Genomic DNA, 15,000 nt, shown 5'->3' with positions numbered 1-15,000 from the left:
GCTTGTGATTTGGACCAATTGTTGCATTCGGTGTCGTGGGAACTGATGTCATCGCAGCGCGCATTCATTTCAATTTCTCCCACAGCGCAGCAGAGGGCGTCATCAGGCTAATTCAGGTCAGTCAGCCAGTCAGTCAGTCAGACAGACAGTCAGTCAGTCAGTCAGTCAGTCAGACAGACAGTCAGTCAGTCAGTCAGACAGACAGTCAGACAGTCAGTCAGTCAGTCAGACAGACAGTCAGTCAGTCAGTCAGACAGACAGTCAGACAGTCAGTCAGTCAGACAGTCAGTCAGACAGTCAGTCAGTCAGTCAGACAGTCAGTCAGTCAGACAGTCAGTCAGACAGTCAGTCAGTCAGTCAGACAGTCAGTCAGTCAGTCAGTCAGTCAGTCAGTCAGTCAGACAGTCAGACAGTCAGTCAGTCAGTCAGTCAGTCAGACAGTCAGTCAGTCAGTCAGACAGTCAGACAGTCAGTCAGACAGACAGTCAGTCAGACAGTCAGTCAGACAGTCAGTCAGTCAGTCAGTCAGACAGTCAGTCAGACAGTCAGTCAGTCAGACAGACAGTCAGACAGACAGTCAGTCAGTCAGACAGTCAGACAGTCAGTCAGACAGTCAGTCAGTCAGTCAGTCAGACAGTCAGTCAGACAGACAGTCAGACAGTCAGTCAGTCAGACAGTCAGTCAGACAGACAGTCAGTCAGTCAGACAGACAGTCAGTCAGACAGACAGTCAGACAGTCAGTCAGTCAGTCAGTCAGTCAGACAGACAGTCAGTCAGTCAGACAGACAGTCAGACAGACAGTCAGTCAGTCAGTCAGACAGTCAGTCAGTCAGTCAGTCAGTCAGACAGTCAGTCAGACAGACAGTCAGTCAGTCAGACAGACAGTCAGACAGACAGTCAGACAGTCAGTCAGACAGTCAGTCAGTCAGTCAGTCAGACAGTCAGACAGACAGTCAGACAGTCAGTCAGACAGTCAGTCAGTCAGTCAGTCAGACAGTCAGTCAGACAGTCAGTCAGACAGACAGTCAGACAGACAGTCAGACAGTCAGTCAGACAGACAGTCAGACAGACAGTCAGACAGTCAGTCAGACAGTCAGTCAGTCAGTCAGTCAGACAGTCAGTCAGACAGTCAGTCAGACAGTCAGTCAGTCAGTCAGTCAGACAGTCAGTCAGACAGACAGTCAGACAGTCAGTCAGTCAGTCAGTCAGTCAGACAGACAGTCAGTCAGTCAGACAGACAGTCAGACAGACAGTCAGTCAGTCAGTCAGTCAGACAGACAGACAGTCAGCTACTTTCACCCCCCCACCCCACATCTGATTAGCACACTAGCTAACATATTTAGATTAGCTAGCGTTAGCATGTTCACATTAACATCACCTGCTGCAGTTTGTTTGGAGTGAAGAGATGAAAGTTTGAAAACCAGCAGTCACTCTGTTCTGTTAGTTCAGTTTTTCCTCATTCAGATTAACATAGAGTTATTAATTAAGGTTCTTATTAACGTTATGAACGTTCTTATTAACGTTATAAACGTTCTTATTAATGTTATGAACGTTCTTATTAACGTTATAAACGTTCTTATTAACGTTATAAACGTTCTTATTAACGTTATGAATGTTCTTTTTAACGTTATGAACGTTCTTATTAATGTTATGAACGTTCTTTTTAACGTTATGAACGTTCTTATTAACGTTATAAACGTTCTTATTAACGTTATAAACGTTCTTATTAACGTTATGAATGTTCTTTTTAACGTTATGAACGTTCTTATTAACGTTATGAACGTTCTTATTAACGTTATAAACGTTCTTATTAACGTTATGAACGTTCTTATTAACGTTATGAACGTTCTTAACATGCTGTGAGAGTCGGCCCTCTGAACCAGACAGCAGCTCAGTCTGACTGCCTCATCACTCATCAATACATAATGTATGAAACAGATCCAATATTAAACATTATGCATATAACTTTATTAACAGGATGAAAACAAGACAGGAGGAGGGAACATGAATAATTCACAACTACAGGAAGTGAAACATTTGGCTCCACAGAGGGATTCAAACCGACAACCTGACAGTCCCAGAGATACCTGTCTGTCCAAACCCTCTCTCTCTCTCTCTCTCTCTGTCTCTCTGTCTCTCTCTCTCTCTCTCTCTGTCTCTCTCTCTCTCTCTGTGTCTCTCTGTCTCTCTCTCTGTCTGTCTCTCTGTCTCTCTCTCTACTGTACTCCATCAGAAGGCGGGTCTGGACTGTCACACAGACAGTAGCAGGTAGTTTATGAGTTCATTATCGCCTCGTTAGTCACACTAACACACTAATTAAGACCTGGACTTACTAATACAAACTGTTCACTAATACACAGATAGATAGATAGATAGATAGATAGATAGATAGATAGATAGATAGATAGATAGATAGATAGATGTTAATGATATTCAGGTATTTTCCTGCTGACATTTAATCTGCTGTTCTTCTCTAAAGGTTAACGCTTTTAATTTGACACCGCGCTTTTAATTTGAAGCTCAGCTGATGTATGAGGCTGAAACCTCTCATCTCCAGCATGGCTGTAATTATTTCCCACTGTACTCTGATAAACTGTGTTAGTGCAGAGCGACGCTCCGCCTGTCTCCGCCTGTCTCCGCCTGTCCGGACAGACGGGAGGTTCGACCGGCTGATCGTCTCCGTTCGGCCAATCAGAGGCCTTCCTGCGAGCGGAGACAGGCGGGCTCTCAGGACCGCAGGACAGAGGCAACAGAGAAAGTTCCACAGTCTGTTTCCTCGTTATGAGCAAAGCATTCTGGGTATGTTTTCTCCACAGAACTTGAATGGATGGAACGGTCTCTCTGTGGTATTTTGGCGTCTATGGTTAGTTTCTGTGGTTTTCTCCTTCCTGTCCTTCAGCTCCGCCCACCATGATGACATCACAAAACACCCCAACAGACTGAAATCTGTCTGGAATCAGAAAACTAGCAGGGGATTATTAGTTTTAGGTTGTAATCAATAATCAATAATCAGTAATCAATAATCAGTAATCTTTACAACTCACAACCCCAACCTTTAATGGAATTATAGGTCTAATCAAAGGAATTATTCAATATTAAATATGATACAGACAGCGAAACTGAACAGACAGAAGAAGCTAAATCAAGTTTCAATATTTTTAGTTTAGTTGAAGTGACATTGTTTAATTTCTTTAAACTTTAAACAATCTGAAAATTCAACTTCAGAGGTTTTCAAATTTTGATTTGATCTGTCTGCCTGTCTGTCTGTCTGTCTGTCTGTCTGTCTGCCTGTCTGTCTGTCTGTCTGTCTGTCTGTCTGTCTGTCTGTCTGTCTGTCTGTCTGCCTGCCTGTCTGTCTGTCTGCCTGTCTGTCTGTCTGTCTGCCTGTCTGTCTGTCTGTCTGCCTGTCTGTCTGTCTGTCGGCCTGTCTGTCTGTCTGCCTGTCTGTCTCTCTGTCTGTCTGTCTGTCTGTCTGCCTGTCTGTCTGTCTGTCTGTCTGTCTGCCTGTCTGTCTCTCTGCCTGTCTCTCTGTCTGTCTGTCTGTCTGCCTGTCTGTCTGTCTGTCTGCCTGTCTGTCTGTCTGCCTGTCTGTCTCTCTGTCTGTCTGTCTGTCTGTCTGCCTGTCTGTCTGTCTGTCTGTCTGTCTGCCTGTCTGTCTCTCTGCCTGTCTCTCTGTCTGCCTGTCTGTCTGTCTGTCTGCCTGTCTGTCTGCCTGTCTGTCTGCCTGTCTGTCTCTCTGCCTGTCTCTCTGTCTGCCTGTCTGTCTGTCTGTCTGCCTGTCTGTCTGCCTGTCTGTCTGTCTGAGTTTGATTCCCAGCAGATTTGTGTTGTTTATCATCATGTAAATTCATAATTAAACAACATATTCTGTCTTTAATGATTAATTGTCATTTTTACATGTTTTATGTTGGATGTTGGTTTAACTGATAAAACTGTTGACTCTGTTAGTTTCCTTTCTTTTCAGCTGTCAATCAATCATCTGTCAAAACTAGTCCCTCCCCCTCGCTCCAGACGCCCCGCCCTCGGACACACCTCCTATGCCAATAGGAGGCTCGTCCGTGCGCTGTCCCTTCTCCTGATTGGCTGAAGCCGGCTGTCAGTCAAAACTCAGAGGGTGGAGGGAGACCGGAGCACGAGGGAGAGAGAGAGAGATGTAGAGCGGTAGAGAGACATAGAGGGACAGACGGATGGAGGCAGAGAGAGAGAGAGACCAGCAGAGAGAGAGAGAGCGGTAGAGAGACAGACGGATAGAGGCAGAGAGAGAGAGAGCGGAGTCTCGGCAGACGGACGGAGAGCTGAGAGAGACGGAGCGGCAAGAGCGACAAAACAAAACAAAACAAAGAAGAAAAGAGAGGAGAAGAAAGGAGAAGAAGAGAAAGTGTTGTGCAGTTCCCTCTCTCCTCTCCTGCAGCATGGCGGGCTCCTCCAACCCTCTGTCCCGGACCTCCACCCCCCCCACCGACCCTCTGTTCCACTCCGACCCGCCTTACAGCGCTCCCAACCCGGCCGGCTCCCCGCGCCTCCCCGCCGCTCGTCTCGGAGCTTTCCTGGGCGGCGGGAGCGGCGCGAGCGGCGCGAGCGGCAGGATCCCGGTCAACGCGAACGGGACGAGCGGCGGGCCGGGCGGCGCTCCGCACACCGACTGTAAGATGGTGGAGCTGCACGGCGTCAAGGTGGCGTCGTTCACGGTGAACGGCGCCGAGCTGATCTGCCTGCCGCAGGTGTTCGAGCTGTTCCTGAAGCACCTGGTGGGCGGCCTGCACACCGTGTACACCAAGCTGAAGCGCCTGGACATCTGCCCGGTGGTCTGCACCGTGGAGCAGGTGCGCGTGCTGCGCGGGCTCGGGGCCATCCAGCCCGGGGTCAACCGCTGCAAACTGATCACGAGGACGGACTTCGAGGCGCTGTACCGGGACTGCACTAACGCCAGGTAATAATATAAAAGTATTAAATATTATTAATTATTATAAAATATTATTAGTACGCTGTACCGGGACTGCACTAACGCCAGGTAATAATATAAAAGTATTAAATATTATGAATTATTATAAAATATTATTAGTACGCTGTACCGGGACTGCACTAACGCCAGGTAATAGCCTAATATAGCCTAATATTATTAAATATTATTAAATATTATTATCACGCTGTACCGGAACTGTAATAATTCCAAGTAATAATATAAAATATATAATATAATTAAATTGCCTAATATAAGATTATAAACATTATTATCAACTGACTTTGAGCTGCTTTGTAAGAACTGGTAGGATCTTATAATATTTATTAAATATTATTCATATTATTATCATCAGGAGGACAGACTGAAGCGCTGCAGGACTGTATTAATGACAGGTATTTAATATGAAATATATCTAAAATATTATTAAATATGATCAGCAGGACCGCCTACCTGATGTCACGATAATACATATATGAAATATTATTATTACTTATAATTACTAATTATAACTAATAAGAGGGACGTTGAGGTCTGTAGGGTGAGAATATATATTAAATATTATTTATTTCCATCAGCAGGACGCTGACTCTCAGGATCATATAGGCGAATACTGTGTATATAGAATGTTATGAAATATTGTTAAATATTATTATCACCAGTCTGACTCACTGTATAAGAACTGTACGTAGCCTATATAATATATAATATATGAAATATGAAATATGAATACTCATTAACTGAAGGGAGCTCGAGGTCTGGAGGAATAAAAACAATAAAACAGATTGTATAGAATCATTAATGATCATCAGACAGACTGTGATGTCATTACAGATATGAAATCTATACATATGATCATCTATACAGACTGAACTAATGACGCAATATTCCTGTGTTCCTGTACTCATAATAATTAATGAATAATAATTCCCGCACCTGCTGCTGAGTTTCCCCAAGCGGATCAATAAAGTCTCATCTTATCATATCTTATATACATACATATATAATATGTTTAAATATTATTACTGACCTGCAGGGACTTCAAAGTGTTGTAATATATAATATATGTTATTACATATTATATATATCATATAATATATCATATCAATATATTATTATATATCATATATATTATAACTGCTGCTCTATAGCGGCTGTTTGTTTCCACCATATAAATATATATATGTGTATATATATATATATATATATACATATATATATATATACAATAAATATTATGAGGCATCAGAATCTTTATATGGACTAGAAACATTTATATAATATAATAATAATAATTATTAATAACCAGGCGGGACTTCACTACAGAGACTCTGCAGGTCTGAAATATATACTGAACAGAAATATGAAAATAAGAAAACATGAAAATCAGAAAGCAACATGTGAAGTTAAAATATTTCATTAATTTTCCATAAAAGATTCTTTGTGTCTCCTGTTCATTTCTCTCAGATGATTTTCTGTCTGAACTGAAACGGGTCAAATCAAATCTTGGTTGAAAGTTGCATTTCTGTTTTTGTTCAGTTTATATATGAAATATGTGAAATATTATTACTAATATTATTATTAATATTATTATTGATAAGAAGCAGAGACCTGGAGGGAAGAGACTGAAAGAAAGACTGGAATCTGTTATGAGAATTCATAAATATATTCTCTCTTTCTTTCTTTCTTTCTCTCTTTCTTTCTTTCTTTCTCTCTTTCTTTCTTTCTTTCTTTCTTTCTTTCTTTCTTTCTCTTTCTTTCTTTCTTTCTTTCTTTCTTTCTTTCTTTCTCTCTTTCTTTCTTTCTTTCTTTCTTTCTTTCTTTCTCTGTCTTTCTTTCTTTCTTTCTTTCTCTCTGTCTTTCTTTCTTTCTTTCTCTCTTTCTTTCTCTCTGTCTTTGGATGCAGAGTTACGGTACGGCTCCATGCAGGAATATAATGATAATAATAATAATAATAATAATAATAATAATAATAATAACAAAACTACTACTACTAATTATTATTGTTGTTATATTTGAATTCATTTTGATAAATGTGTGTGTGTGTAATGTGTGTGTGTGTGTGTGTGTGTGTGTTACAGTAACGTGTGTGTGTGTGTTACAGTAACGTGTGTGTGTGTGTGTGTAACGTGTGTGTGTGTGTAACGAGTGTGTGTCTGTTACAGTAACGTGTGTGTGTGTGTGTGTGTAACGTGTGTGTGTGTGTAACGAGTGTGTGTCTGTTACAGTAACGTGTGTGTGTGTGTGTAACGTGTGTGTGTGTGTAACGTGTGTGTGTGTGTTACAGTAACGTGTGTGTGTGTGTGTAACGTGTGTGTGTGTGTAACGAGTGTGTAACGAGTGTGTGTCTGTTACAGTAACGTGTGTGTGTGTGTGTTACAGTAACGTGTGTGTGCATGTGTGTGTGTGTTACAGTAACGTGTGTGTGCATGTGTGTGTGTGTTACAGTAACGTGTGTGTGTGTTACAGTAACGCGTGTGTGTGTGTGTTACAGTAATGTGTGTGTGTGTGTGTGTTACAGTAACGTGTGTGTGTGTTACAGTAACGCGTGTGTGTGTGTTACAGTAATGTGTGTGTGTGTGTGTGTTACAGTAACGTGTGTGTGTGTTACAGTAACGCGTGTGTGTGTGTTACAGTAATGTGTGTGTGTGTGTGTGTTACAGTAATGTGTGTGTGTGTGTGTGTTACAGTAACGTGTGTGTGTGCGTGTGTGTGTGTGTGTTACAGTAACGTGTGTGTGCGTGTGTGTGTGTGTGTTACAGTAATGTGTGTGTGTGTGTGTTACAGTAATGTGTGTGTGTGTGTGTGTTACAGTAACGTGTGTGTGCGTGTGTGTGTGTGTGTGTTACAGTAACGTGTGTGTGTGTGTGTCTATTCATTATTTCAAATAGAAAAGGAGCTCGTTATCTTTTGCAATAAGCAGCTGAAAAGAAATCAGTTTGTAAATAAAAATGTTAGAATTGAAATGTAAATATTATTTTATAATAATATTTTAGTATTTTAATCAGTAAAGCAAAAGACAGATAGACGGCAAACTGATAACTGACTGATTGATTGATTAAGTGTATGACAGGTCCGGTTTCCATGGTGATCCTGATAGAGCCAGGTGGTCTGACCTCTGACCTCTGACCTCTGACCTCTGACCTGCTGCTGACTGAGGTTTAACAGTGAGATGAAGCATGTTGCTGCTGCTCTGACCTCTGACCTCTGACCTCTGACCTCTGACTGTCCTGATCCTTCCTGGTTGTTTCAAACCTCATGTGTGCGTCGCTTTGGAAGAAAGAGTCAAATCACCTGCTGCTCCTCTGATGAAGATTCATCATCATCATCATCATCATCATCATCATCATCATCATCATCACAGAGAGACAGACAGACAGACAGACAGAGAGAGAGAGAGACAGACATATTATATTATATTATATTATATTACATTATATTATATTATATTATATTATATTATATTATATGATATTATATTACATTACATTACATTATATTATATTATATTATATTATATTACATTATATTATATTATATGATATTATATTACATTACATTACATTATATTATATTATATTATATTATATCCATATAAATGCTGTCCAGCAGGTTGTGTGTGTGATCTGTTGAGCAGACGCTTCTCTGCTGTTCAGTTTCTGTTCTCTGACCAGACCTCCAAACCTCCAAACCTCCAAACCTCCAATCCTCCAATCCTCCAGACCTCCAATCCTCCAATCCTCCAGACCTCTAATCCTCCAGACCTCCAATCCTCCAGACCTCCAGACCTCCAGACCACCAATCCTCCAATCCTCCAGACCTCCAATCCTCTAAACCTTCACTCCTTCACTGTAACACTGAGCACAATCTCATCTCATCTCATCACATTCTGTCAGCAGTGAGACCAGCTGAGCATCACAGTCTTCATCAGCTAAGACTTTAATATGTTTTTTTTTTTTTTAAAGATGAGTAAGAAGGTAGGTTAGTTCAAGAAGGGTCCAGGTGTAATCTGAAGTTCAGCTCCTCAGACTCCACACACACACACACACACACACTGCACCACACCTCCACACACACACACACACACACACTGCACCACACCTCCACACACACACACACACACACACACACACACACACACACACACACTGCACCACACCACCACACACACACACACACACACACTGCACCACACCTCCACACACACACGCACACACTGCACCAGACCTCCACACACACACACACACACACACACACTGCACCAGACCTCCACACACACACACACACACACACACACACTGCACCAGACCTCCACACACATACACACACACACACACACACACACTGCACCAGACCTCCACACACACACACACACACACACACACACACACACACTGCACCACACCTCCTCACATGATGCTGCACACGCCGCCTTGTAAACACATTTTGGATTCTTCATGAATGGAACATCGTGTGTTTCTGATCAAACAGAAACCTGTCTGTGTCTCAGCGCTGTGAGACAGGTCACCTGTCTGTGTCTCAGCGCTGTGAGACAGGTCACCTGTCTGTGTCTCAGCGCTGTGAGACAGGTCACCTGTCTGTGTCTCAGCGCTGTGAGACAGGTCACCTGTCTGTGTCTCAGCGCTGTGAGACAGGTCACCTGTCTCTCCCCCAGTGTTTCCTGTCTCTCTCTACCTTCAGCTATGTAGTGAAAAATACCCAAAAATATACTGTATGTATATTTATTAGGGCTGCCCCCTAATAGTCGACCAAACGTTAGTCGATGAGAAGAGTCTTAGTCGACCAAGTTTTCATTGGTCAGTTAGACGCAGAAAAAAAAAAAAAAAAAAAACAACCTCAAACTCCATTCGGGAGCTGTGCCTTGTCGTTAAAAAGTTATTAGACCAGGGTTGCCAACTTGGCTGGTGCTGAGTGTAGGCGTGTGTGTGTGTGTGCGTGTACATATATGTTTGTATAAAAGTTCCTTATGGCTGGTGCTGTATGATGTGTGTGTGTGGGGGGGGGGGGATGGGTGGGTTACAGTCCAGACTTTTTGGAGGCAGAGGAGAGAGAGTTCAGCATCCTGACAGCCTGATGGATGAAGCTGTTGCCCAGGTGGAGCGAGCTCGGAGGCTCCGGTGTCTTCTCCCAGAGGGCAGGAGGCTGAAGAGGCTGTGAGGGACGGGTGAGGTCACTCGAGATGCTGGCTGCTTTGCGGGCCAGGCGGGCCAATGTCCAGGAGGGAGGGGAGGGAGGCGCCCACTATGCGCTGCAGGGTCTCTCGGTCAGGACGCTCTCAGGGGGCCTCGGTAGAAGGAGCACATGATGGGTGCCGGGGCTCTTGCTCTCTTTAACTTTCGGGGGAAGTAAAGGTGCTGCTGGGCTGTCTTGGCCGGTGATGCGGTGTTGTTAGTCCAGGAGAGGTCCTCGGTGAAGTGCACACCCAGAAATTTGGTGCTGCTCACCCGCTCCACAGCAGTACTGTTGACGGTCAGCGGGGGGTGTGGGGTGCGGGCTCTCCGGAAGTCAATAACAATCTCCTTTGTTTTCCCCACATTTAGGGAAAGATTGTTATCTTTGCACCACGTGGCCAGTTGGTTCACCTCATTCCTGTAGTTTGTCTCGTCATTGTTGCCGATGAGACCCACCACAGTTTGATGAAGTGCTTGGTACTGTAACTTGGTGCACAGTCATGGGTCAGCAGGGTGAAGAGCAGGGCCTGAGCACGCATCCTTGGGGCCGTGCTCAGTGTGACGGTGCTCGATGAGTTATTGCCGACCCGTACTGATTGTGGTCTCTCGGTGAGAAAGTCTAGTATCCGGTTACAGAGTGAGGTGTTCAGGCCCAGCGGGTCCAGTTTCCTTATCAGCTGCTGAGGGATGATGGTATTGAACGCTGAACTAAAATCTATGAACAGCATTCTCACATAAGAGCCTTTCGTGTCCAGGTGGGTGAGGGCTAAGTGGAGGGCAGAGGAGATTGCGTCATCAGTGGACCGGTTGGCAGGATATGCAAACTGAAAGGGGTCCAGGGAGGGTGGAAGGTGCATGACTAGTCTCTCAAAGCACTTCATAATGGTGCGACAGGGCAGGATGGGGGTGACTTCTTTGGCACAGGTATGATGGTGGTGGCCTTGAAGCATGTGGGGACAACAGCCTGACTCAAGGAGGTGTTGAAGATGTCCGTGAGGACGTCCTTGAGCTCTTCTGCACAGTCTTTCAACACGCGACCAGGTATGTCGTCCGGACCGGCAGCCTTGTGGGCGTTAATCATGGAGAGTGATTTCTTCACGCTGGCTGAGGAAAGGTAGCCTGGGAAGACCATCCTGATCACGTGACCTCACGTTCTGTTCGCTCCACGGATCAGTCTGGACTTCCGGCCGCCCACATCGATTTCAGTGGGCGGGAGTACTCGCCTTGACAGACAAACTCCTTCAGCCAATCAGCGTAACAAAACATGTGAGGCCATCACGGTGCGCTGTTCAGTGGATACACGGGATAAACACGGTAACGTTAGCAAGGATTAAACAAGCTATGTCTTCTACAGAAGTGAACGATTTTTGCCGTCTTTGCAAAGAGAACAGTCGTTAACGTTAACATTACCGCTCGTTGCTTCGGGAGACGCCGTTACTGTTTTGCCAGCGGCGGCCTGTATTTCACGTCATCAACTACGACGCAGTCCCTGATTGGCCCGGTTACATTGTAATTTCAGGAAATCGATGTGGGCGGCTGGAAGTCCAGACTGATCCGTGGAGCGAAACAGAACGCGAGGTCACGTGATCAGGACGGTCTCACCAGGCTAGAGGAACCTGGTCGTTGAGAGGGGGTGGGGTCTTCTGTGCAGGCGTGTTGTTTAGTGCTTCAAATGTGCAAAGAAGTCGTTGAGTTGGTTCAGCAGAGAGGTGTTGCTGTCTCAGGCCTGTGGAGGTCTGTGGAGGTCTGTAGTCCCTGAGGGTCTGGATCCTCGCCACAGGCTCCGTGTCTCTGCTGTCTTTGAAACGTCAGGTTATCTTTTTGGTGTTCAGACGCTTGGCTTTCCTGATGCCACGGGACAGGCTGGCTCTGACTGACTGTCTGACTGTCTGACTGTCTGACTGACTGACTGACTGACTGACTGACTGACTGACTGACTGACTGACTGACTGACTGACTGACTGTCTGTCTGACTGACTGACTGACTGACTGTCTGACTGACTGACTGTCTGTCTGACTGACTGACTGACTGACTGACTGACTGACTGTCTGACTGACTGACTGACTGACTGTCTGTCTGACTGACTGACTGACTGTCTGTCTGACTGACTGACTGACTGACTGTCTGACTGTCTGACTGACTGACTGTCTGTCTGTCTGACTGACTGACTGACTGACTGACTGACTGACTGTCTGACTGTCTGACTGACTGTCTGACTGTCTGACTGTCTGTCTGACTGACTGACTGACTGACTGTCTGACTGACTGTCTGACTGTCTGACTGTCTGTCTGACTGACTGACTGACTGTCTGACTGACTGACTGTCTGACTGACTGTCTGACTGACTGTCTGTCTGACTGACTGACTGTCTGACTGACTGTCTGTCTGTCTGACTGACTGACTGACTGACTGACTGACTGACTGACTGACTGACTGACTGACTGTCTGACTGATCTGGATTAGTGTTACTAGGCCTTCCTGACTGCTGATTGGCTGCTGCTGCATTAAAGATTCTTGTTCTGCATTTAAAAACCAGACAGAACTAATAGAAAGGAGGATAAATAAATTCAGTGTCCAGTATGAAGCGTTCTGTTCTGACCTGAGTGACTCTGCAAAAACTACAATCAATAACACAGTGATCAGAATTACTGCTCTGGATCAATAATGACACTGTAATCAATAATAATCAATCGCTGATAATGACAGAGATGTAATTGTGTGTGTGTGTGTGTGTGTGTGTGTGTGTGTGTGTGTGTGTGTTGGTAGTTAGACCATATGGACAAATATGTTGCCAGCAGCGGTGCCTTAGGCACACACACACACGCACACACACACACACACACACACACACACACTCTCTCTCTCTCTCTCTCTCTCTCTCTCTCTCTCTCTCTCTCTCTCTCTCTCTCTCTCTCTCTCTCACATCTGCTTGTTTCGCCCTTTTCCGTTTTAAATAATGAATCAAGAGAGAGAGAGTTACTGTAACTGTTCACACACACACACACACACACACACACACACACACACACACACACACACACACTCTCTCTCTCTCTCCTCTCCTCACTAAATTGCAACTTTCCAAAGAACTCAGTGTGCTTGTGTTCGGGGGTGGGGGTCAAACACAAACACAAACACACACACACACACACATGCACACACACATGCACACGCACACACACACACACACGCACACACACACACACACACACGCACACACACGCACAGTCTGTCGCTTGAAATTAATGTTTGTGTTGCCTCAAGCTGTGCATTAACTCTGTGTGTGAGTTTATGTTTGTGTGTGTGTGTGTGTGTGGGGGGGGGGGGTGCATGCTTATGTGTGTGTGTATGTGTGTGTGTGTGTGTGTGTGTGTTTAATCACATTTAGGTAGATTACTGCAGAATGTGGATCACATTTTTTTTCTTATGATCAAATTATGTAAATGAGCTTCAGCTAATTATGGAATTAACAGAGTTTGTGTGTGTGTGTGTGTGTGTGTGTGTGAGAGTGTGTGTTTGTGTATGTGTGTGTGTATGTGTGTGTGTGAAAGAGTGTGTGTGACAAGTGTAAAATTAGATCTGACACTGAGAAAATCATCTGTTTAATTTGCACAAGCTGTGTGTGTGTGAAGCGTTAATCGTGTTTAATCTTAACTTAAGATACTTATTAAACTGTTGATGTTAACTGGTGTGTGTGTGTGTGTGTGTGTGTGTGTGTGTGTGTGTGTGTGTGTGTGTGTGACTCCATGTTGTTCAGTGTTTGGCTCTGCAGCAGGAATCGAACCTGAGACTTTCTGGAACACCATTAGAACTTAATAGAGACTCCTTCAGTTCTGACTTTCCTCTTAAATTTCCCCTTAAATTTCCCCTTATTGATCAGGCTAAGAGAGTTGATCAGTCTTAATGATTAGCTGTGTTTACATGGAGACTTTTATTCCACTAGTAAGCAGAACAGAAGCCCAGAACAAACAGGCGTTCTGAATGAAAAGTCATTCTGTCAGACGATGGTTTAACTCTTTCATGATCGGGTCGATGGATAAATGTCGTCATGGAAACTCGTTCTGATCTCTTCCTCTGGTTGGATCTAAACTGTCTCTGCTCGCCCAGCTGAGGGACGTCAGTGATGTTTACTTTGTCCTGGAGAATTTGAACGGTGCGCTTGTTACGAACCCCGGGGCGCTCAGGCTTGACGTAGGCGGTGCGGCCCGTTTTTTATATATCAAGTTCTGACAATTCAAAACAAAGTGGACCCAAAGTGGAGTCGTCCGTTCTGATGAACCGCTGCTTCATCAGGAAGAACAGCAGTGAAGCTCCGGACAAAGATCCAGCTGATAAAACCAGAACCTGTTAGACCTGGAGTCTGTCAGAGGCTTTTATTCTGATTCCAGACTGTGGAGCAGAAACTCACAGCATGAGATCCTTTATTCTGCGTCATGTGAATCTTCAATCAGATGATTTCATGCTGAATGGAAACAAATGGTAATGTAACCGCAGCTCAGAGTTCGCTCTCTGAACCAGATCTAGAAGATGGATCAGCTCTTCACCGGCTGTTAGTGTGAGAGTCAGCTAGGCTCAGCTGTACCAGGCTGATCCGAATCAAACACAACACCCAAATTCTTGGCTTCCAATATTGTCTGTAATCTGCTTGATGGGGTTTAGGCGACAAAACAACAATCTCAGACTGTCTCCCTCCATTTCTGCTGCACTGACCTGGATCAGGATCTCCAGGTCCCCAGGAGCCTGAACCTCCTCAACCTCCTGAAGTTGTCATGGTGATGGAGGATCAGTCAGAGAGGAGACAGTGGCGTTGTCATGGTGATGGAGGATCAGTCAGAGAGGAGACAGTGG

At 44.6% G+C, this 15,000-nt stretch overlaps 1 protein-coding gene across 1 annotated transcript in view; it reads left to right on the top strand.

The window, feature by feature from the left end:
* Positions 1–4,412: 4,412 nt before the first annotated feature.
* The window catches only part of LOC139923915 (dachshund homolog 1-like), a 47,452-nt gene continuing 36,864 nt past the window's right edge, over positions 4,413–15,000 (top strand). The window contains exon 1 of the mRNA XM_078286917.1: positions 4,413–4,930. Coding sequence (XP_078143043.1) covers positions 4,413–4,930 — 518 coding nt within the window. The remainder of the gene's footprint in view (positions 4,931–15,000) is intronic.

This window comes from Centroberyx gerrardi, chromosome 11 (assembly GCF_048128805.1).
Source record: "Centroberyx gerrardi isolate f3 chromosome 11, fCenGer3.hap1.cur.20231027, whole genome shotgun sequence".
In the NCBI taxonomy this organism is placed as follows: Eukaryota; Metazoa; Chordata; class Actinopteri; order Beryciformes; family Berycidae; genus Centroberyx; species Centroberyx gerrardi.
The sequence above is the reverse complement of the archived record's forward strand: the minus strand, read 5'-3'. Positions and strand labels throughout refer to the sequence as shown.